Source organism: Fundulus heteroclitus, chromosome 18 (assembly GCF_011125445.2).
Source record: "Fundulus heteroclitus isolate FHET01 chromosome 18, MU-UCD_Fhet_4.1, whole genome shotgun sequence".
Taxonomy (NCBI): Eukaryota; Metazoa; Chordata; class Actinopteri; order Cyprinodontiformes; family Fundulidae; genus Fundulus; species Fundulus heteroclitus.
Genome location: NC_046378.1, coordinates 38,994,057 through 39,018,612, shown reverse-complemented (window position 1 = coordinate 39,018,612; position 24,556 = coordinate 38,994,057). Strand labels below are relative to the sequence as shown.

The 24,556-nt window shown below is 39.3% G+C and overlaps 1 protein-coding gene across 2 annotated transcripts; it reads right to left on the bottom strand.

The window, feature by feature from the left end:
* Window positions 1-1,534: 1,534 nt before the first annotated feature.
* gdpd4a (glycerophosphodiester phosphodiesterase domain containing 4a) lies at window positions 1,535-22,054 on the bottom strand. Of its 2 annotated transcripts, none has more exons than XM_036149542.1 (14): window positions 21,995-22,054; window positions 21,195-21,254; window positions 20,990-21,088; window positions 20,777-20,870; window positions 18,138-18,283; window positions 17,322-17,404; window positions 14,060-14,210; window positions 12,066-12,284; window positions 11,796-11,953; window positions 6,821-6,968; window positions 5,110-5,192; window positions 3,377-3,456; window positions 2,849-2,989; window positions 1,535-1,651 (listed from the first exon to the last, which is right to left on the bottom strand). In XM_036149542.1, the coding sequence occupies exons 3-13, from the start codon at window positions 21,077-21,079 to the stop codon at window positions 2,895-2,897; spliced, it is 1,347 nt and encodes a 448-aa protein (XP_036005435.1). In that variant the 5' UTR covers window positions 21,080-21,088; window positions 21,195-21,254; window positions 21,995-22,054; the 3' UTR covers window positions 1,535-1,651; window positions 2,849-2,894. The 2 variants fall into 2 exon arrangements, with proteins under 2 accessions (XP_036005435.1, XP_036005436.1); XM_036149543.1 differs by having other exon boundaries at window positions 1,537-1,651; window positions 2,860-2,989.
* Between the last annotated feature and the right edge of the window lie 2,502 nt (window positions 22,055-24,556).

Genomic DNA, 24,556 nt, shown 5'->3' with positions numbered 1-24,556 from the left:
ATTAATCCAACAAAGACCGACACGACTTCCTCGCCGGAGACGAACCCATCCCAGAGCTGTGGACCGGGTTCTGTTAAGTTCTGACCGGCTGATACTGATTCTTGTCATTTTGGATTTCTCTTTAACTATAAATACCAGCATTCAGAATATGTATTTAAGTCCTTCCGCCCATCAGCGGTCCGTTTTTAATCAGGCGCAGAGGTGAGTTCACACTGTAAACCGGTTTTAGTGTCTCACCGCAGCGATTGGCACGCTTTGGGTTCCCAGGAGAACCTAAAATTAACTAATTAAGATTTTTAGCGGGAACCTACATTTTCTAATCAACCGTGTTTTTGACCGGGAAGCTCAGAAGGATGAAATAGATCAACTTTGCTGTAAAGCTGCAGCCTATTATCTGTTTGGGCCGGTTTGAGAAGATCCTTCTGATGTCTGACGACTTCCTTTCCTTCGGGTACAAAGCGACTAAAACTAAAAATACAAAAATTAATTAATTTTTACATTTCTTACAGATAAAGAGAAAACAGGCATCTTTAAAAAAAAAATCTCAGTAACAAAATCCTCACTGAAGCTTGTTGGTCTTATGTGTGATGTCATCGGTCACACACACAATATGGCGTCTCCACACAACAACTGATAAATATCTAAAGAAGACCAGTTATGCTGAATTATTGTTTTCTGTAGATTTGAACAAAGCTGTTTTTTTTTTTATCTCATTTGGATTTTTGAGAAGAGGATTAGTGACACTTTTGTGCATTCTGTGCAAATAAATAACTTTTAAATGAAAACTTCAGTCGTTTGGCTCAACAGGTACGTCAATTTTTGTATTTAAATCGATCAGTCTTATGTTTAAAGTGTGCATTTAATGATTATAAATGTTTATGTCGAGCTGTTTACAAGCTTGACCGGTCATGTCTTCAGATATATAAATAAAAAGGAACATATAGAGAATTAAATTTGTCTTGTGAGTTTATCCTGCAGTCCAGGAAACATGAATCTGTAGACATTTAATCTAAAAATGCTTAAATATTTGGTTTTGCCAGACATAGATGACTGACAGGGATCATTTTTATACACTTTTACTTCATAATATAGAAAACAAAAGCATAAATGGTCTCCTTTTTAGACATGGTTTAAGGTTTTTCTCTAATGCGTTCACACAGCTGACAGTAGCAGACCAAGCTTGTGCGTAACATATTAAATACTCCATCGCACGGCTGTCCTGCTCCATATTTACAGATATCTCTACAGCTGCATATATTTTCTCTCCTCCACTCTTGGGTTTAATTTCCTGACCAGAAATGACGTTCTTCACAGGAACCTCCTGGACCCACATTAGTGGTTCTGTGGACCCTCCTGCTCCCGCTATGCAGACGCCGCTGGAGTCATGCAGCTCGGTGATGAACAGGAAGTGAAAATAAACTCCTTTTTCTCCATATTTACTGTTTTTAGCTCAAAAACTTTATACTTTTAATCCCATATCAAATCTAATTATCGGACATCTGATGCCAAACACACCCTGGCCTCAGAAGTGGGCGCCTCGTCTGTCACTCCTCTGTAATGGTGGGCAGGTGAGGGCTACTGGGGGAACCGGGCGCGCTCCGAAGGTCGGGTCGGCCGTTCACGCTGGAGATGGACCAGACGTCACTCAGCTCTGCAAAGAGAGGCAGGCGGACAGTTTAGGGGATTTTAGACTCGATGCGGGACAAACAAATGAAGGTCTGGGGTCCGTTCTTCGTACGTTGCTTAAAACATCCAAGATCAAATGAGACATCCAAGATGATTTCATCCGGCTAATCATGATCCGGCTAAGTGGGTTCTTCCAACACACCTGTTGTTTACGATTAGTATGGCTGGATTGAGTTATCTGAGATAACTGTGTGTTCATGCGTTTGTTTAAAAGGGGAAATGTATCGATAGTAGAAACAATGATTAGCAGTGCTGCTATTGGCTGTTCAGCATGGCCAAAGAACGCTCACAGTTTTTCTCCCAAGCAGAACAAGAGCTTTTAATGGAAGGTTATGCCGAATTTGAGTCATTAATTAAAACGACAGGGAACACCTTAAAGTCTGCTAAAGCCAGGAGAGAGGGCCGGCAAACAGCAGCAGACAAATTAATGCGTAAATACTATCCATGGTAGATGTTTCTATCACTTTCTACAGTATTAATTTTTGCATTTTAATAATCTCATATTTACTTTGTTGTTTTATGTCAGAGCCTCCACAGGACCCACTAGAACATGGGAACAAGTTAAAGTGAAATACAATAATATTCTACAAAATGGTAGCCTTTAATTATTATACTGTGTTTTAAAAAGCCACTTATAAATGCAGTCAAAAAAAACCCTCTTTGGATGAAGTTAAAACAATCACTCCTCCGTGTTGAACGCTTAATGTGTGGTTCCAACAAATTATGTAAATAACAGCTTCACGAGAAAAACGATATCTCTCTACAATTACACTGCCGCGCTGCGCTAAAGGATACCGTCTGTCTCGCAATACGTGATTAATTCGAAAAATTCTGCGATTTATTCTTCTGCAACAGGTTGCTGTCGTAAAAAATGGACATGGCTACGACAGACTTTCCTATCTGCTTCGCTTATAAAGCTGTGATCTAATCTTGTTTACATGAAATAAGCCTGTTAGCAAGCAGTTTTAAGCTGGCGCACATGTTGCTATGACAACAAGTGCAGGATGAGTTTTGAAGAACCAAACAATCCAAGATCATGCCAAATCGTCATCAATCAAATCCTGCTAACTGAGTTAGCGACGTACGAAGAACGGACCCCTGGGAAGACAACAAGGTGATTCTAAACGTAGGTCTGCAGCACACGTCTGAATCTATCACACACATGAAGCATACAGCGTTCCTGAATGGATGAGATGGCATGCAGGGGGTCATGGGTTGAAGACCAGGGGGAGGGCGATGGTAGCTGCAGCGGGGGGGTCAAAGTGGAGCGGGTTCCAGCCAATACAGACGACCTCTGCAGAGTCTGGCAGACGACACACAGCAACCGTCAGAAATCATGTAAGAATAACGTTTCTCTGCTGGTCGGCACACAGCCAGCTGCTGCCATCAGAGGATAAAAACTGATCTGAGCTTCAACAGTTTAAAGTGTAATCCACCCCAATATCAACTTTTCTAGCAGATAAACTGTTCAAACAGGACTTAGGCTGATACTTTGACATTACTGGGAAATTTCTTACATTTTTATGCAAACTGGAATGAAATTATGAAATCAAAAGTATCATCTATACAGGTGCAACCGGCCCTTTTTAATGACTTCATGAAGCCAAAGTGGCCCAATATAGAAATGAGTTTGACCTCACAATGAAAACACAGAGCAGCAGCTACACCAGAACCAGAACTGCTCTCCTACCGGTTCTGAATTTGCTGTAGGGTCCGTTCTCGTGGGTCTGACGGCTGCCGGACACGAAGGGCAGGCCTCTCTCTCTCCACCTGAGACACAAAGCAGAGACCCGGATCAGAGCAGCAGAGCACGGCCCAGTCTCTTTCAAAGAGCTGCCACGTGTGGCCCTGGGCCCGCTTTGATGAGCCCCCGGGCCGAGACACGTGTCGCGTTGACGAGAGGAGCGACAAGAAAAGGCGGATCATGGAGGAGAGGCGACCTCCTGCTGATCCCACCTCTGATTTTTCACTTGGAGGCGACGATGGAGGAGGAAAGGAGGAGGAAAGGCCGCATTGAGACGAGGTGGTGGGGGTCAAAAGTCTGGAAATGTAAAATAATGTTCCCTAATGTCAATCCTGAGCTCAGGAAGACTGAAATATTATTTTAGATTCCTTATTTTTCATGAGCGTTTTTCTATTAGAACAACAATAGAAAAAAAAAAGATCCCAAAGACAGAAAAAAATAATTTTTTTCACCAAAAAAAAAAGCTATTAAGTAAGAGGAAATAAAACATTCTATTGGCTTTTGGTACAAAGTTATGGATATTTATAAAGCACCAGTGTAAGAAATGTAAGAAAATGTTTCAGTTTTTCCAATATCTCAGTAAAACTGTCAGTTGTTTCATTGCATAGAGTTTGTTTATTATGTTCATCCACAAACTGTTCTATCAGTCAGAGGGGGTCACTTCTGGAACAGCCTCCCAACAAACATTAGGGAATGTCCCACTTACTGCACATTTAAAAAGCACCTTAAACAGTTTCTTAAAAGTTCTCAGTCATGCACTCACTAATTTAATTTTTTTGTAATGTCATTGTTTGAACGTGTGTCTATGTATTTTGACTGATATTGTATTTTGTTATCTTGTGTTTTTTTTTTTTTTATTGTTCCTGCCTCAGGACGACAGGTGTAAATTAGCATCTATGCTATAATCTGGCTCATTTACAATCTGTACAAGAGTATATGATTGTTCATTAATGTGCACTGTCCTGATTAAATAAATAAATAAATTCCCAAACAGTTTGTGATTCTTAACCATTTTCTTGTTATGGCCTTTTTTCTGGCTGCCGGTAGTGTTTATAAGACTTATCTGCCTCTTTTTTCAGTCCAGTTGGATTATTGCCGAGGTAGAACACAGTGTCTCAATCACTTCTGGCCAGCAGGGGGAGCCCTTCAGGCATTCCCAGAAAACATGGAACTGACCAGCTGACTATAACCACATTTCTTCCGGCATTAACTCTGGAGCTCCTTAACTCTGGGAGAAATGAAAAACCTCCATGTTTTTCCAAGTAAATTCCCTCCATAAATCAGAACTTAAAGAGGTTGTTATGGTTCTTCTTGTAATGCATCCAATTGAACCTCCTCCTCCCGCCTGTGCTTAATATAATACACTAGACCTTTTTTGGAGATCTTGTAGTATTGAGTAAATCTTGGAGATCCGTTTTTTTACCCAAGTTCCCTTTACACGCATCTATAATAATCTATATTGATTAATGGCTTTTTTAAATCCTGTTTTTTGCAAGTCCCAGAGGACCAGAACGCTGCTGAGCTCATAAAACCTGATCTGCAGCTGAAAAATAACACTAAAAAAATTATTATTTATATAAAATAATTCCAGCTCTAATGCTTTAACCACTCAGTCACTACAGAGCTCCTGTCCACCAAACAGACATCCTTATTAATTATGTGTTTGATGCAAGTCTTACCAGTGGAAGGTAAAAATTGCAAAGATGAGGAAGGCGGACACAGAATCGGTGAGAATCCACATGAGAGTGTATTCCTCTGCAGTCTGGAGGGAGAGAGAAAGAACAGAACCGTACTCAGAGTTGTGTAGGTGGTGACATGTCATTTAAAGAGATGATTATGAAACACCCACACTTGTTGAAGGGATCATACACCCCCCCCCCCCCCCCCCCCCCCCCCCCACGTCTAACGCTGAGAATGTAAAGAACATGGAGAACAGAGCGACGTTCCTCTAAACTGTCTGTTCAATGTTTCCAGACCACAGAATCTGGCTGTAGCAGTGCACAGAAACAGGTGGGGGAGGGGCAGAGGTGCATTACTCCTGATAAACTAGTCCATTCATTTGTTACTTCAAGGCTGGACTATTGTAATTCTTTACTATCAGGAAGTCCACAAAATGCAGTTCAAAGCCTTCAGCTGATCCAAAATGCTGCAGCAAGAGTTCTGATGAAAATCAACAAGAGGGATCATTTTTCTCCTATTTTAGTTTCCCTCCATTGGCTTCCTGTTAAATCAAGAATATAATTTAAAATTCTTCTTCTAACGTATAAAGCCCTTAATAATCAAGCTCCATCATATATCAGAGCTCTGATTACCCCGTATGTTCCTAACAGAGCACTTCGCTCTCAGGCTGCAGGTCTGTTGGTGGTTCCTAGAGTCTCTAAAAGTAGAATGGGAGGCAGATCCTTTAGCTATCAGGCTCCTCTCCTGTGGAACCAACTCCCAGAGTTTGGTCCGTGAGGCAGACACCCCGTCTACTTTTAAGACTAATCTTAAAACTTTCCTTTTTGACAAAAATTATAACTAGTGGCTCATGTTACTCTCAGCTACCTTTATAGTTTTACTGCTATAGGCTTAGGTTACTGGAGGACAGCAGGATCTAGTTCTCTCTCTCTGCTGAGTTCTCCTACTGCTCTCCAATCTGCATTGTTTGTTGTTATTTCAGCTTTTAACTTTTTGTTCTGTTATTTTTCTCTTCATAGAAGGTACACCTGGTCTGGCGTTCTGTTAGCTGTGACATCATCAGGGGAGGCAGATCATCCTCTATTACCATCTAACACAGAAAGTACTCCTGGGTCAATGTGAGCTTCTGTGCTTTCTGTGTCATCGATCCATTCAGCAGCCAGAACATGGCTGCTGAATGGACCGATGGTCACTGAGCTGCTCCACAAGAAACTAAACCTGCTTTAAGGTAATGGTACCACTGGACTGGCCAAACGGACCTGCCTCTAACCGCATACTAAATGGTCCAGAGGAAGATGGCCGACACCAGAACCGACACCTCAGGAGAACCACATGCTGATCGCATCCATGCCACGTCGTAATAATACAGCAATTCATGCAAAAGGAGCCCAGACCAGGTGTTTTAAGTGCCTATAATGTTCAATGATCTATTTTTAATTGGTCTGCTGTGATAGAAATTATTTCTAATTTAACTTTTGGGATTTTCACACGCTATGGGCCACAATCATTAAAATTAACAGAAGTCTTGCAATATATCACTGTAATGGACCTATATGTTATTTAAGTTTGGCTTTTTTAATTAACTTTCTAAAATGAATCGCCTAATTGTGTATTTTATTTTAAAGCTACTACAACAGCGTAAAACTGCTAAATATATCAATCCCATGAACGATCCCCTGAAAACGAAGCATAAGATGTGATTTTGCTCACCATGAGGAAGAGGGGCTTGCTGATGCCGGACAGGATGTGGACGGAGTTGGTGGTGACGGACTGAGCGCCGGCACACCAGGCCAGCGTGTAGAGCCACGGCTGGCTGATCACGTACAGGTTGGTGCTGATGTTCACCGACTGGTATTTACTGTAGAGAGAGCGCGAGGGGTTGGGATGAAATCAGAGGATCTCCTTTGTTAAACGCTCCTTATTGTGACAACAATCAGAGACGAACATGGCTACACGCTAAGAAAGGTTTCCTGAAGTATGGAGTGAAATTTGTTCCATTATTGTTCTAAGTGAAGAACACATTTTGTAAATGGAAATAAAAAAAATGCAATACAGAAATAAAATTTGCAAAAATTCTCAAAAAAAAGTTTTTAGAGTAATTTTGTTTTCTCAGATTTAATTTTTTTTAAAAACATTTGAAATGATTTTTTTCTGATTTTATTCTTTTTTATTTAAATTTTTTTTTTAACAGGTTTTATATTCTCAAGTTTTATTTTTTTTAATTTCGCTTTTTCAGATTGGGTTTTATGAATTGCATTCTTTTTAAATTGTGTTTTGCAGATTACATTCTCCAAACTTCTCGCTCTAGACGCACATTGACCAATAAAAACGTTGCTAACGTTCCTGCTGACCAATAGAAATGCGTCTTTGCTCCTCACTCCAGAGGAAAGCCCGCCCCCAGAAGTGAAGAGAATGTGATCTGTAAAACGCAATTTGAAAAGAATACAATTTATAAAACTCAATCTGAAAGAGAAATAAAAAAAAAAGAAAATATGAAAACCTTTTTCTGAGCAAGCATTTCCTCAAAGTTTAATCTCTGGATTGCATGTTTTATTTTATTTCCATTTACAAAACGTGTTCTTTGTAACAATAATGGAACAAAATACACTCCATACTAAAAACCTTTAGAATGAGCGACACACCTAAAAATGGGAAAAACAAGAGAACACAGACTTTAAGAAAGGCAAACAACAATGTAAGACTGCAGCCTTTCTGCGCATGAAAGCAAATCTTAAGAACAGTAGAAGAATAATAATTATAATTGAACATCATTGATCTCACAATGTGCATATCTTTGATCCCAAAACGCTAACAATCCTCAATCCTGTCTCTCCATGTGATGTAAGACTGAAGATTTCTCCACGATTATTTTTCATTTACATTAGTAAATTGTTGTTTAGACAGCAGAGACGAAGATTTTCAGCAAAAGAAGAGAAGACTGGATGGTGAGGAAAAAGAACCTGAAGCCTACATTTACATGTCCCCTTGTTACATATTATGAAACATCTCTACCTTTTGGTCAGATTTTAACCCCAAAGTTAAAAATATGTTATTTTTATTATCTCAGGACTTTAATTTGCTTAATTTTCTCAAACAATAAGCGGATTAGAAAGCGTTAGTTTAGTGCGTAACAGTAAGCACAGCAGCTTTATTTTAGACGCTAATCAATAAGTGTGTTTCTGCACAATAAAGTCTTTTTATTCTGGCTTCCAGGTCAATAATGAAATGAGCATTTAAACAGCAGGTCTTTCCATGTTGGGTACATTAACGTCGTAAAAGTGAACTTTAGAGACACACTCAGCCATGTGTCTTTGCTTTGAGGCAGGAAGGAGGAACGCTGAAGATGGATCAGGAGTAACAAGAGAAAATTAAGTTGTGTTGAACGTTCTCACGAGTCTCTCCACAATTTTGTTCACGTTGTTCTTCTCAAAATGCCGTTTATATGCCAGAACCTCCCACTTGTTTCCTGCACACCGATTCAGAGCCTCCTTTAACTCATCTCTACCTCCTCCGCTCCTTTTGGACACATTTCAAGTGCTTCCTGAACCTCACCTCCTCTTTCCCTAACAGAACAGCATGGACTGTCCCAGGACTCATAGTTTCATAACTAAAAGCAGCAGCAGACAGACTAGGACATTTTGTATACATTAAATGTCAGTTTTATAACAGAACGCGTAGATAGGGCTGTTTCTTTTGTAGGTAGATGGATGTGAAAACTGCAGTGGATGCATGAGTCACAGGAACTATTTTCCATCAGTAATTTCACACGGATCGTTTATAGGTGCTGGTCATATAATTAGAACACCATGAAAAAGTAGATTCTTTTTTTTCAGTATTTTCATTCAAAAAGTGAAACTTGTATTTTATATTCATTCATTACATACAGACTGATATTTTTCAAGTTTCTATTTTCTTTTAATTTTGATGATTATAACTGACAACTAATGAAAACCCCAACTTCAGGATCTCAGAAAATGAGAATATTGTGAAAAGGTCCAATATTGAATACTACGGAAGACCATTAGGGCCATAAAAAAATATTCTATTAAATTCTGACTTTTTTATCAGAATTCTGAGATTAAAGTCCGAATTGAATAGACTTTTATCATTATTTTTTTTAAATGGCCCTAATCCTCTTCCGTAGAAGACCCCTGGTTCCACAGTCTAATCAACTAATTAAGTTATAACTCCTGCAAAAGGCTTTTAAATGTTCTCTCAGTCTAGTTCTGTAGGCGACACAATCACAAAAAGCCATTGCTAGAGAAGCTAGCTGTCCACAGAGCTCTGTGTCCAAGCACGTTAATAGAAAGGCAGAGGGAAGGTAAAGATGTGGTACAAGAAAGTGTCCATGCAACAGTGATGACTGCATCCTGGAGAGGATCGTGAAACAAAACCCATGAGAAACGTGGGGAGATTCCCAAAGAGTCGGATCTTCAGCAGGACCTGGTTCAGCTGCAGCGTTCCTGGAGTCAAAGCTCTCTGGAACCAGAGACGGCGTCAGAAGCGTCTCTCCTGGACTAAAGACAGAAAGGACTGGACTGCTGCTGACTGGTCCACAGTTCTGTTCTCTGGTGAAAGTAAATTCTGCATTTCCTTTGGAAACCAAGGACCCAGAGTCTGGAGGACGAGGAAAAGAATCCACGTTGCTTCACACAGTGCCACAGCTACCAGAACCTGGTTTAAGGACCATAGTGTCCCTGTTCTTAACTGGCCTGCAGACTCACCTGACCTTAACACCGTAGAACATCTATGGCTTAGTGTGAAGATGTGATACGGCAGACCTAACGATGCAGAAGAGCTGAAGGCCTCAATCAGAGCAACCTGGGCTCTCAGCACACCTGAGCGGCGCCACAGACTGATGGACTCCATGCCACGCCACATTGCTGCAGTCATCCAGGGAAGCATTGAGTGCTGTGCATGCTCACTTTTCCTGCTGATACTTTTCAGTTGGCCAACATTTCTGGAAATGCTTTTTTTTAAAAAAATAATATTCTGAGATCCTGAATTTGGGGTTTTCATTAGTTGTCAGTTATAATCATCAAAATTAAAAGAAATAAACAGAAATATATCAGTCTGTGTGTAATGAACTTTTTCATGATATTCTATTTATAACCACCACCTGTAAGTAGTAAAATAACATTTTACGTTAAGATAACAGAGCTGCTGCCTAATAGCAAAAGTGATCGTATTTTATTGAGATTTTATATAAGAAAACAACAATGTGGCACATAGTTGTTCAGCCGTTTTTTAACGCTTTTCCTGATTAAAATCTGAAAAGCGTTGCATGCATTTGTATTCAGCCCCTTTCATTTTGATACGCTAATTGTAATCCAGTGCAACCAACGGCTTTGTGACGTCCCCTAATTAGTAAACGGACCATCTGTGTGTAATTTAACCTCCGTAATAAATGCAGCAGGCAGGTCAGGAATGAAGATGTGGAGAAGGGTTACTGGTTGTTCTGGTAACAAAATCTGGACCCCCTAAATCTGGCCTTTTTCATTAAAAGTGGCCCTAAAAGGCATGCAGGAGCCAACTTGTGGAAGAATGTGCTCTGGTGAGATGAGCCTAAAGCTGAAACCTTTGGCCTACATTCCAAAACAATTAAAAACAAAGCAACTGGACTTGTTTTCCGTAGTGAAGACGTTTCGCTTCCTCTCCAGGAATCTTTCTCAATTAAAAAAGTCTGGAGTAATGTGGAGTAACAAGCTTTATACCATTACCAAACAAAGACCTTGTAATGGCTTAGATAACATGCAGATTGAACCGAAACTGGTCCACTCCTCTGTAACGAGGAGTCATTAGGGTTATTATTGGCTTGGCTTAAAGGAGCAATGTTTTGATCACCCGAATGAGGCAATGGTATAAAGCTGGTTACTCCACATTACTCCAGACTTTTTGAATTGAGAAAGCTTCCTGGAGAGGAAGCGAAACGTCTTCAACTACGGAAAACAAGTCCAGCTGCTTTGTTTTTAATTTTTCTGGAATGACCATGACCTGGATGACTGAGAATCTTCACCAGCTTTGACCTACATGCACTGTGTGAGAAAGAAAGACCAAAGATTTGATTTAATTTTAGAAATATTTACGGAGTTTATTAAATTTTCTTAAGTACCACACAAAGTGAAGCCCCTGCTAAAAAAGGAATTAGGTGTTCCTGGTTCAGCGTTGGTGCGGTGGTGTCTGGGTCGCATGGAGAGAGCAGCAGAAACTAAATCCATGCTGATGTAGTTTGATGGAGTTTTCCTCACGCTGTTTCTTCCCCACGATAAATGGGTGACGCTGAGCTTATGCCACCAATGTCACACCAGTGCTGCACATCACACATGAACCCCATGGTGGAACAGGGTGACGGCAGAATCATGCTTTCCTACTACATGGTGGATGTGGAGATGAAAACGGGACAAAAGTGGGAGAAAACCTGCTAGTCTGTGGTAAGAATTGAGCATTAATGTTCTCCATCTAACAGGGTTTGAGCTTTTTTACTAAGGTACAATGGCTTCTGTGGGTATTTAGTTGCACTGGATTTTATTTCTAAGTGTTGGGGTGAAGGGAGCTGAATGCAGATGCATTTTGAAAACATTTTCCATCTACTCTAAAAAGGCACTGCGATTCCAAAATCCTCCAAGTTGCTGCCAACTATGAATGTATTGAACTTGTGAGTGACGTGATGAAAGCCGTTAGATACCAGATCTGCTGCTGGGACATGGTGCTGTAGTGCAGGTTCAGCCTTGAGATGTGATCGTCTGTCAGTTGCTGGATGGAGGCTTTTACTCCAGAGGTCTGCTGCAGCTCTGGGTCCAGACCGTAGACCAGCTCCCTGTCTTCAGACGGCAGCCACAGCACCTGCAGGCGCGCACAGACAAAGTAAATAAACAACGGCGACTCTACGTCTGCACATAAAATCTGCCTGGAGACCAACAGAGAGGAGAACCAGAGGATCTCATCCATGGCGGACCTGTGAGGAGTTGATGTGGGCCTGTATGACCTTCAGAGTCGTGTTGATGTAGGACCGCCTGTAAGGATGTCCGTGTGGTGGCCTGCGCAGGTCAAACAGCACCAGTTTGCTGCTGGCAGCCGCTACCTCCAGAAACTGGGCCAAGGAGGGAACGGACTGGTTTTGGGCCTGAGAGCGATCCACCTCAGACAGGGACGACGCGGTACCAAACGGATCCCTCTATAAGAAAGACGCAAGTTAAAAGAGATGCTGTAGTTTAAAGAAATAATCACAACAATTTGTTCAGTTGCTCAATGTGGTTTAGCCAGATATCGGGGTTTTTATTTTGGTTTTCTGACGTCTGAGCTGATTAATCCCTGTTTGAAAAGGATGCAAATAAAATAATTTAAAAAAATGATCCCCATTTATGCATTAAAACATCCGCCTGTAACCTTTATTTAATTGTTGTTAAAGTCAAAAATGTGTAACAAAGTACATTCTGTTGTTTGATGCTTTTATTGAAAATACAGAGTTATTAGATTTCATGAATAAGTCCAAATCCATTTTATTAATAAATCCCATTTAAAAATCTTTTGTTTAACCAAAGAGCTTTACGGGACAAAAACAGACCAAATCAAGACAATAATAATAATAATAATAATAATAATAATAATAATAATAATAATAATAATAATAATAATAATAATAATAATAATAATAAAAAAAAAATATTATTCAAATAATAAATGTTTTAAAATCAGGAGGCTTAAAAAAAAGGCAAGAAACAGAAAATCAAAACTTAGATTTTTGTTTTGATTCATGCATTTGTTGAAGACAGACTTCTTTGAAACTTCTAGACTGAAAACGACAAAGATAATATGTTTGCATAACCATTTTGGATCAGGTATGATTTAAATAAAACTTAAATCAGTCGTTGTGAATGTGTTTATCTGCCCTCCTTTTCCAATTAGTTTCCCTTCGTCGACCTGGTAATGCAGAGTTAATTGTTAACATTTCACCTTTAAATTATGAATCTGAAATTATTTAAAGGTTCTTATTTTAAAATAAACAACCATGAATTTACTCTTTTTTGTTGTTGAATAAAAGGGTTTATAGACTTTATTCAATTACCTAAAACAGTAAATTCTCTATGGAATAAAGTATTTTTATTATGATTTAGATCTAATTTAAAGCCACATCTCAACTTTGACATTTTTGTCAAACTTATTCATCACCTTGGTTTTATAGATCTTTGCACAATTTATTTTATTTATTTTCAGAAAACATTTTTCTTGAATATTTTTTTCTTGACTCCACTTTTCAAGATTTAACACTTGTTAAAAATAACTTCAAGAAATAAATTCAGATAGGAAATAAAAGGATAAAAAGGATTTCATAGAGGTTTGAGGACAATGGGAAACACGGCGGTGGCAGCATCATGCTGTGGGGATGCTTTCCTACTTTCTGGAGCTAAATATCAGAGGGAAACCTGTTTAAAAAGCTGCAAAACACAGCAGGACACTGTTCCTAATCCAGCTAAAGCGTTCAGATCAAAGTATTTTCATGTTGGAATGGCCTAGTCAAAGTCCAGACCTAAATCCAATCGAGTATCTATGACCAGACAGACGCTCTCCATCTAATCTGGCTGAGTTGGAACAGAATTAGTGACTTCTGGAGGCGTTTATTCAGACGCATCAGAGTGACGGGAGCTGAATACATAAACACACTTTCAGAATTTTATTTGTAAAGATATTGTAAACGATCAAATAAGTCTAAAAAAGAAATTAAGGATGAGCAAAAATGTTGAAAATTCAGTGGAAAACTGGTATTTGATAATGAAAAAGATGTCAGATCATGTAGCGCCTCATCTCTAATACTTTGATGAATGTCTTTTTATTTTCCATTAGACGGTTTTCGATTGGGGCGTCTTGTCATTTCTCTTTAACTGTAAAGCAGTTTGTTTGCAGTGTTTTATTTAAAAATGCTGTTTAAATGCTTGGTTAATTGTTAATTACCGATAAGAACCAGCTGCCAGCGTTCAGCTGCTGCAGCTCGGCCCAGGTGAACATGGAGGCGTCGAGGTGGCTCCGATTGGGGAAAACCTCGGCGATGTTGGTGGTCCTCCTCAGGGTGGAATCGTGCATCAGGAAGGGAACGCCGTCGTAACTGCAAACGTGGAAAAAGATATTCAGCGAGCGACGACATGGTGTGTGATCAGGATTTGATAAGGAAATAGAAACGCTTCTCACAACCACTATTGAGCATTTTTCTTATGGAAAAACTTTACATACACAAGCGCACTCTCACAAACACCTACAGGTGCTTGGATTCAGGTAGTTACAGATTAACTTCTATACAGAAAACCTCTCTTATTATCTTCAGCTGTCAATTTCTACATGTCATATTAAATAATACTGTATATTCTTTAGTGATGGTATCAAGGCGTTGGTTGTTTGTAACTGTAATATTTTATCGGTTGGTTTTGCTGTTCTTTTTATATCTCTCTTTGCAGGTGTAGAATCTACGGAAGAGGAGTAGGGCCACTCAAAAAAAAGTCTACTCAATTCTGACTTTTTTCTCAGAATTCTGACTTTTTTTTCAGAATTCTGAGATTAAAGTCAGAATTCTGACTTTTTTCTCAGAATTCCGACTTTTTTTCTCAGAACTCCGACTTTTTTTCTCAGAATTCTGAGAAAAAAGTCAGAATTCTGACTTTAATCTCAGAATTCTGAGAAAAAAGTCAGAATTTAGTAGTCTTTTTTTTTTTTTGAGTGGCCCTAATCCTCTTCCGTAAGAAGCAGACTCAGGATGTTATATTGCTCTCTCCCTTTCCTTTCCTCTTTCACCTTTTCTCCCTTTTGTCTCATCTTTTCTCTTTTTTTCTCTCCTACCTTCCTGTTGTGTCCATTGAACGTTAAATAGTCCCAGAATAAAATCTAATAAAGATTTTTTTAATATTTAAATCAAGCAGAGCACTATGGTGAAAGCAGTAAGGCTCCACTTGTGAAAGTAAAATCGGTTGGACTCTCTTTGGCATTAAGACAATTCTTAATGCTACACTGCAGGACACAAACAAAAAAAATAGAAATTTTGTTATACTGGGACCTTGCATCGTGAAAGTAGCCAATACATGATGTAGTCTGAAAAAGGTGGCTTAAAAAAATTGATCTCTGCAGGACGCATCCCTGGCGTTGGGTCTGAATGGCAGAGATTGGTCAGAGTTTAGTTCCTGCTCTCACCCTCCTCTGTCCCTCAAGTTCTGGGGGTATCTCCTTATTTATTGGTTCTCCCACATGTCAATCATTCTGACGCGCTCACCTAACGCCAGTGTGCGTGCTCGTTCCTTGTGAGTTTCTGCTTGCTGGCTGTGTATGTGCACTTCTAGTGTTTATGTATCCTCAGACCTCTCAACTTTTATCAAAAGTTAGGAGTGAGATTATGCTAATTTGGGGCGGGGCTTGTTTGGGGGCGGGGCTAACCGGACCCTGGAAGAGCCGGTGGAGTCAACTCCATCTCATTTTTATCCCACCAGACAATGAAGTAGACATGTATTACTTGTGTTAAAAAGAGAAAGAGACATATTAATACTTAATAATAATAATACTTAATTAATTGTTCAGTTAATGGATTAAAACATAAATAATACACAATTGTTCAAATAATACTGAATAAAATTAAGTAGATTTTAATTATTGACCGAATTATTATGCTGTTACACATTCATCTATGGGTTGTTTATCATTGTAAATCTATAACCTGATTGGTGAATCAGGCTGAGTTTCATCAAGCCTTTATGATCCCCTCAGCAGCAACACTGAAGCACTCAGAGGTTCACGCTGCGTCTTTACGCACGATCCAGCTGCTGATGTCTCCCTCCTTTCAGATCAATGCACTTCTAGACTGTTACAGTTTATAACATTCTCATCACCTTTCACAGCGACAGGTTTCTCAGTCAGTCGCCGCGCTGACTAGACAAATCTCTATTGCTCTCGTCAGTGCGCTCTGGGCGCACTGACGCCCAGAAAGCACCTGCTCCGAGGGAAAGGAGGGGGGAGAGGAGCAAGCGCGAAGGCACAGAAATACGGTGCATGTAGTTAAAAAATGCAGAATTAATAAAAACGAAACTTAAACAGACCAAGTGGCTTTTTAAACTGCATCTGGTTATCAGAACTGTTTTATGATCCAGCGTGCAGCCATGACTGGTTCTGAATGAACCGGTCAATTGGCAGCAGCTCCCCCCCTCCCCTCCTGTGTACGCGGTACAGGACCTTACCGGCTCACTTTCACCTCTGGTTAAGACTAAAATTATTCATAACTCTGATCACTCTTCCTGCTGCTCTGTTAACATGAACTGCAGCAGGAATTACTGATGGCCACAAGCTGTGAAAGAAGCCGAAACAGCTCAGCAGAAGGCGGAGTTTTGTCGTCCGCAGCCCAGAGGGGCTTTGTGATTTTTATGCGTGAGAAATTCCATGTTTGCGTGTGAAATGTCATGTGTTGCGTGTGAGCGTGTGAAGTTAGTGAAATGCGTGTGTCACACGGTCAATGCGTGAGAGTTGAGAGCTATGTGTATCCTGTTAGCTTAGCGGCTAGGTTAGCTTAGCGGTTAGCTTTGGTAGCTCCGCTGCAATGAACATGGCCGAGAGTCGCAAGAAGCAAACCGCGTTCATGTTTATGAGAACAATAGGAAGGCCTCAGTAAAAAGAAATAAGACCAGAACGGAAAAGGGACATTTTTTTGAGCAGTTTTTCAATCTGGGTGTTAACAGGAGCGCTCTCTGGATTAGCCAGGCTGTAAACACGTCAGCAGCGAGAGCTGATGTGTGCGATGGGGGAAAAAGCTCGGCTGCAGTTCAACGGGAAGCTTCTGCTCTGCTGTTGGCTTCAGGAGCAGGACAGACAGGTTGTAGACACCTGTTTATCAACAGTAATTGGTTTAAGGAAATGCACTGAAGGCCATAATTAACAATGCAACATTCCCTCCTTTATGGTGTCTGTTTAATTCTAGGGCATTGTGAATGAAACCTCAAAGCCCAACAAGCTTATGATTAAATGATCTCCATGTATCCAGTAGTGATGATCCTGTGGCTCAGTGGCACAGTGGTTGGCCCCATTGCAGTAAGAAGGCTGTTGGTTCTAATCCCAGTGACCCTGAACGTTTAAACCAGTGTGGATGGATATGCATGAATATATCCTTATATACAAAGCAAACCTGCTTTACAGCAAATAAAATCCTGTAGTCTTTGATAAACAAATGTAGGGGAGAAAAAAAAGATACCTTATTGTGACGTCCGTCTCCAGGCCTTCTCCTCCAGCTTCAACTGCCTTTTCAAATGACATCAAGGTGTTTTCTGGAGCGAGCTTCAGAGACACAAAACAAACAATAAATCACCAACAAGGTCCAGTCAGAGTGGAGTTATACTGTCCACATCTGTGGAACCCATTGTGACCCTAAATAAAAAATAAAAAAAATTAAAGCAAAGAGAAATATGTTGTTTTTTTACTAATATAAGCCTGAATTTTACATGCATAGACCTGGAGGTAACCTTGAAACGTCTGTTCAACTAGTTAGAAAATAACAGAAAAAGGCATTAATCTAAACACCTCACACCAGAGTTTGGTCCAGAATAAAGGAACATAACCTGGAACCACGGTTTAAACTTCAACGGGAAGCTTCAGGAAGATCTGAGCTGGATCTTTATAACCAAATGTAATTATTCCTCTTGTGATTTTCCTCCTTGTTGGGACATTTACGCGGATAAAGAAGATCCAACTCTCCTAAGTTTAGCTTGATTGGACCGGAAATAAATCAGGAATCATATTTAACTCCAGAACTGAGCCAGAGTACGGCTCATTTTAAATATTTCTGCAGTAATTGATGTGAGATTGTAGAAAACTAAATATCTTAAACATAATCAATGTTCCCAATCCACCGTTTAATGTATACAACTCTTAAAACTACAAAATCTTTCTACAGAAAGGGGGTAAAATTTCTGCTTTTACATCCGATATCAGAACTTGTAACAGAAACCCCCTCGTCAACATATCCTCTGCTCCTCTGCTCTGGTTGTTCCTGCTGAAGGAGGCGTCTCACCATGGGAGCTCCTCTGTGGCCGATGAGGGCGGGGGCAGGACCCAGGGTTTCCGCCTCTTTGATGCAGGGCGAGTACATCCCCAGGGGAACCAGGTAGAGAGAGAACAGCACGGACAGGTAGAGACCCAGGACCACGACTTGCCGAACTAAAAAAAAAAAAAAACACACAACAGAATAAAGAAACTGGTGTGTGCGCACTGAGGAAATAAACAGCGTTTTGCAGTAAAGTTAAAATAGGTAAAGACATTATTTACTTAATCTAATTATTGATTTAGGCTGCAGTGTTTGGACATTTATGTAAAGATAGATGCTGCATGTGTAGATATTGGTCATTATCTGTATGTGGATACATAATTCTCCATGGGAACAAACACAGTGACAGCACGCCAGCTGGAGATCAGATGTTGGTTTTTAGATATAGAAACAGACACACAGCTGTTTCCTCCCACTCACAGTGAGAAAAGGACTTTCAAAAGGCCAGATCAGCTAAATTAGACAGTTAAAACTGCACTAAAAGTTGAAAACGTACCCTTGTTGTTGTTGGCACTAAATCTTACAACATTACCAGCCACTCTCTGCCAGGGATGGAGTAGCAATGTATGCGCTTCATGTGATCTGAAGGCATGGCTGCTGAATACGCTAATGAATCGGTATCGGCCGATACGCGCACTCATATCGGCCGATACCGATTCAGGAAAATATCGGCCAGACATATCGGCTAGTGGATACATCGGTCGACCTCTAATTAAAATACATGGAAGTTTGGTATTGTACTCATAATAAAAATGTAAAACTCGGGGTATGAATACTTCTGCAAAGCACTGTACTGTAAGGTGTGAAAAGGGCAATATAACGCAGCTTCTTGTGCTTATAAAACCTATTTTCCATCTTTACTGTACACAGTAACCTAAAAAAAGAGAAAAAAATAACTGGCTGAAAAATGAGGAGATTATATTGCTAGAGTCGCTCCTGCTCCTCCAGCAGGAGACCCCGACGTGACTCAGCATCCCTGGATCTGCTGAGTCACCATGGCAACAAGGGACCGTACCCATGGAGACGGGACGAGAAAAGCAGAGACCTGGAGGTCAAAGCCATTCGGAGTCTGACAGGACGCAGGACGGAAAGAGACCGAGGCGATGAGGTACGACGGAAAGAAGAAAAGGGATCAGAGTAATCAAAAAAAATAATTCTATTTATTTATTTATTTATTATATACTTTTATTTATTTATTTATATTCATTTATTAATTAATTTTTATTAGAAAATTGTATCAGAAAATTATTTTAAAAATATATTTTTAATTATTTATATTTTTTCTTTTTTTCTTTTTATTCATTTATATTTTATTTAAAAAAATTTGTATAAAATTATAAAAAAATATATTATTTATTTATTATTTGTTTTTTATTATAACACTTTATTATAAAATTATAAATAAATTAATTAATGTATAAATTAATTAACAGGGATGGACAAGATGGGGTGCACTAAGAGAGACAACGGGGACAGAAAGGAAAACGGAGACACTTTGCCTTCAGGTCAACTCACTGAACACCATTTACTAATCTATCTTCTGTCTCATTTCCCTCCACGCATTCCCATCCATCAATTATTTAGGGAATGAATATGACAAGGTGGTCATAAAATGGGTCGGTAAAATTAAAGGTTTAGATCACATGAAGGTTTAGGCGTCATGAAGTTTCTAACACTCACAGATTTCCTCTGTTTTTGGTTTTCTGTCACAGTTGCCTGGTTCTGTTCATCATTTTCTATATAAGGCAGAGATCATGTGACGAGACACAAATGTCATTTTTCAAATGATGATTTTATTTATTAACAAAATTATATCCAGAACCAACTTTTATGTAAGCATATTACAGGGCTTTCAACCATGGATGGTCTGTTTAAGTCTGGACTTTTTTAAGTTAATTTCCAAGACAGAACCTTCAAAAAAATAAAATATCACAGTGACTTACAAAAGTATTCAGCCCCTTGGCATCCTATATTCTATAGCCTCTGAACCAAACTTATATATATATATATATATATATATATATATATATATATATACACACACTTATTGAGAGTATGTATAGTGGTATGAATGGATATTTTTATCAGAAATAATTTTAATTTTTATAATAGTGAGATGTCAAAGGAAGTTGTATTTGTTTTGATTTATTTTATTTATACAGAAAAACTAAGCAATTTGATTTGATTATAGTTAAGTTCCTATTGAATTTATTATTGTATAATTTAAAACAAGGAAACAGATTATGTTTTGGAGAGTTCATGGGATTAAATCAATTGTACTTCAAGCACCTTTTCAAATATCTCAATTACAAACATATTTTTTTATTTCGTTTTTTGAGTATCAATTGGGGAATAATTTTGTTATTTCTTCTCTTTACGTGTTTGAAATAAACTCCTTAAACTCAACGTGTTTGTGCTACTGAAGCATACATGCCGTTCTAACATACTTTAATTCTGTTCTGAAGTATTTAAGTTTACAGTATTTGTTTGATTCATATAAATAATGAGGTTCATCTGAAAAGATTGGAACTGGATAACCTGGTCCGAGCTCAATCTTACTAATTTCTTTAAACCAGAGAAAATAACACAATAATCGGTTTATTTACCTCTCTTGTTCATGCGGAAAAAGTGCAAAGCAGTCGGCCAGGAGAGGACAGCCATGAGTGAGACAGCAGCCACATGGAGGAAAGGAGCCGTCACCTAAACAAATAAAACAACCAGCGTGTCATTAACCATATAAATGCTGAACAACACAATGTTTTTTAAACCGTTATCCTGCTTTATTGTTTGCTGTTTCGTGGTGTTTTGGTGATGCTAACCTGCAGGGAGAGCTGGAGAGTCTTCCACTCTTTGCTCCAGAGGTCAGACAGGATGCCGGTGGCCGTGACGGAGAACACCAGAGTCACCATGATGCCAGTCTGACATCAACACAAGCAGGACAGAAAAACACATTTCATCACGTCTCGCTTCTGTGAGGCGCTGCTAAATAAAAACATTCTTGTTTTTGCTTGTTTTTTTTTTTACCTTGTGGCTCCAGTGAAGGTAGAGCCTCTGACCCTCAGACAGCAGACACACTGCCAACACCTGGGCAGAGTTCATAAACACTGTTAGGAGCAGGAATATACTTCACCATCCCCCAAAAGATGGTTTTACACATTAAAGAGTTGTAATACTGAACCATATTGTCTACAGGTGCATGGATTAGTCTACTGCTGGTGACTAAAGTCAGTGAATAGAACCCCATGAAGCAATAAACGATGGCCAGTGGCTTAGTGTGGGTTGGTATAATTAAAATTAATAAAGCCCTAGTTTTTATATTTGTGTTGCTGTTAATAAAGTCATCTGCTGCAGATAAGATAGTGACTGCTCAAACCTCTCAACAGAACCTCGCTTCAAAACATGCTTTATTATCCTCACAAAGAAATTAAAACAGATGCACAAACAAACAAAAAAAAGATTAATTGACCTTTTAAACCTCGGCCCTCTTTAACTGGAGAACAGTCAACAATAAAAGTGAACTGTTTTTGTCAAGCTGGTGCAATGCTTCCTCGCTGAAGCAGATGTCTCTGTAAGATCCTCTGTGTCTCTTATTGTGTTATATAATAAGTGTTGCATAATATTTGGCACCTCGGTCAAGCAGAGCAGCTCATATGGTGAATGTCATGTACTGCTCCGAGAGCAAAGGGCATTTTATGAAACACTTTGGTTCAACATTTCTCTTTTAGTAAAGAATGCAAAAAAAAAAAATACACCTACAGTGCAAACTGAATTTACAACATGTTTTAAACTGCTTTTTAAATAAATAATTGTATCACTGTCCGTACCAGTAACAGGGCGATGTATGTGAAGAGAGCCGCAGCGATGACCAGCAGGACCAGAGACCAGGGGAACCAGAAACCAAGATTCCCGAAATTAAACCTGGACAGGTACAAAAAGCAAAAAAAATAAAATAAATAAAAACCAAACAAGTTAGCCTGCCAATCTTCCAAGATATACACATTTATAATAATATTAGGCAACTGCACAAGTCAAGAAGAAGATTGTTTGCCCTTTCATTATATATTGCACAAAATATAGTTTGGAGAATTTTCTTCTTCTTACTCTGAGCTGGAGATTTTTTTTTAAATATAATATCAATAAATAATTTTCTAAATCCACCTTTTAAGTCTTTGGTTCTGATCCTAAATCGTAAAGATGTTCAAATTTAAGGTATGAACGGGTAGGACTGTAGTTAGTAATTAAATGAGTGTTAACATTCTGACTGAATGAAACAGGAAGTGCTTTTATTTTGATATTTCCAGCTAGAAGTGTCTTTGTAAGGTTGCAGCTAGCTTAGCGGCAGGATAACGTCACAGGATTGTAGCGTTTATTTCGTTCGGAAATGATCCAAAGTATGGACTTAAAATTTTATCACGATATATTGTAACACTATTGTGACAACGATAAAAATGACGATAAAAGACTATTTAGAGCTTCTTGCAGCTTTTTTTTTTGACTGCATGTCAATCAGCCCAACGAACACAAACATATTTAATGGTATAACATAAGGTTAAAACAAAATTCAAAATATGTAAAGAAGTGTGATTTTTATCACTAAACCGTACAAAGTAACTGCATTTAATAAATTTTTTTTGAATTTCTTGATATTTCTTGATGCTCTCCAGAAACCAATAGTAAAGAAAAGAGCAAAAGCAACAATAATGATAATACTGATTGTTTTGGGGGTTTTCAAGCAACACTAGTTGTAATTTATTGTCAATATAAACTCAAATTCTTATCACGCTAAGAAATTTTTCACAATAACGATGATCAAAAGATGGAGAAACATCCCTGGGGTGTTTATTTTGAAGCTATGGCTAACATGAACAGATTGTTATAAGCTGTTAACATCCCATAATAATGCACAGACGTCGGTGGCTAATAAGCTCATCCTTTCACATTAAATACCAGCTGAGATAAAAACTGTTACTACAGCCGGGCGTACACTGTAACTTTTGATCTTTTGCTCTGTTTGGGCCGATTCTTCAGCTGTGCTACAATCTTTTGGATCGGGCTTCATTTCAGCGACATGGTGCGTCCTGCGTCGTATCCAGCGGGTAACGAGGGGCGATCAGCCTCTCACCACCACCTGCTGATCAGGAATCTTGCGGTCGGATGAAAATCAAACATGTCTGACATCCAGTCGGCCCTCCTGAGTGATCGTGAGCGCCTCCTGCTGGTGAAGCAGAGCTACGAGCCGATTTCCCCCAACCTCGCGCACTGAGCATGTGCAAAGAAGGGAATTCTTCTTCTTCTTCTTCTTCTCATATAAAAACACAGGAGTGGAGAGAATCATGGCGGCGGTACGTGTGACATGGAGTCAAACTACGAAGGAGAAACTCGTAGAATTACCAAGCCAGCGCGTTTGGTTCTAGTGAGCCTCATATTTAACAGAGAGCATCGACACTTCCGCCTTTTTCTTCTTCTACTGTTTACGTTTGGCTTCTGGGAAGACGAGTCCGACAAGCGGTATGTCTCTACGGCGCTGAGTCCGACGTGGTTTTTAGACGTACGGTGTGAGCAGTCAGATCGCATCAGAGCGTCGTACAGTGTAAGTACAGATATGGTGAACTGTGAACTTTTAAATTGTGTGGTTTCATTGTACAGTTTGAGATGTAGCTGAGTAAAACGATTGAAAAATCGTACAGTGTGCGCCCGGCTCACATCTCAGACCACGAGTCCAAGTCAATTCTTTAAAAAAACAAGTCTAAGTCGAGTCTGAAGTCTTTTATTTAGTGTGGCTGGAGTTTTAGACTCCAATTTGAGTCTTAATCTCTGTATTAATCTTAGTATTAATCTTAATACAACTTCATCACCACATTTTATTCAGACTCGACAGCAAATCTGAACTCACTTCAACAGCAAAGAGTTTAACGATGCTAAAATAATAAAATAAAACCCAAGCTTGTGCTTTTGTGAACGTTTGTCTGCGTCCATGTGCTGTGTGGGACCCACCAGTCGAAGTCATTGTAGTCATTCTGAGCTTCACTCCAGAAATAAAGGAAAACAAAACTCAGGAAGAAGGTGAGGATCAGGAGCCCAAAGCTGCCACACTCCACCTGGAACCGACAGAGTTTATTTCTGCGCATTCTGTGTTGTTATAAACAGTAACAGCACGTTGCATGATTACAGTCGACACATTTAGTGGTAGAGGTTAAAATTTACACAGCAGATTGTATGCAAATAGTCGTTTTGATAACAGCTGACAGAGTATGTGCCAATAATCTGTTCGTAGAAAAAGCTGTGACCAACTGAAAGTCAGCAGGCTGGACCGAGGAACCCGACTGGGGAATCAATAGTCGGTGCAGAATCAGCAAACCGACCACACTGGGACTGTTTATGGATGG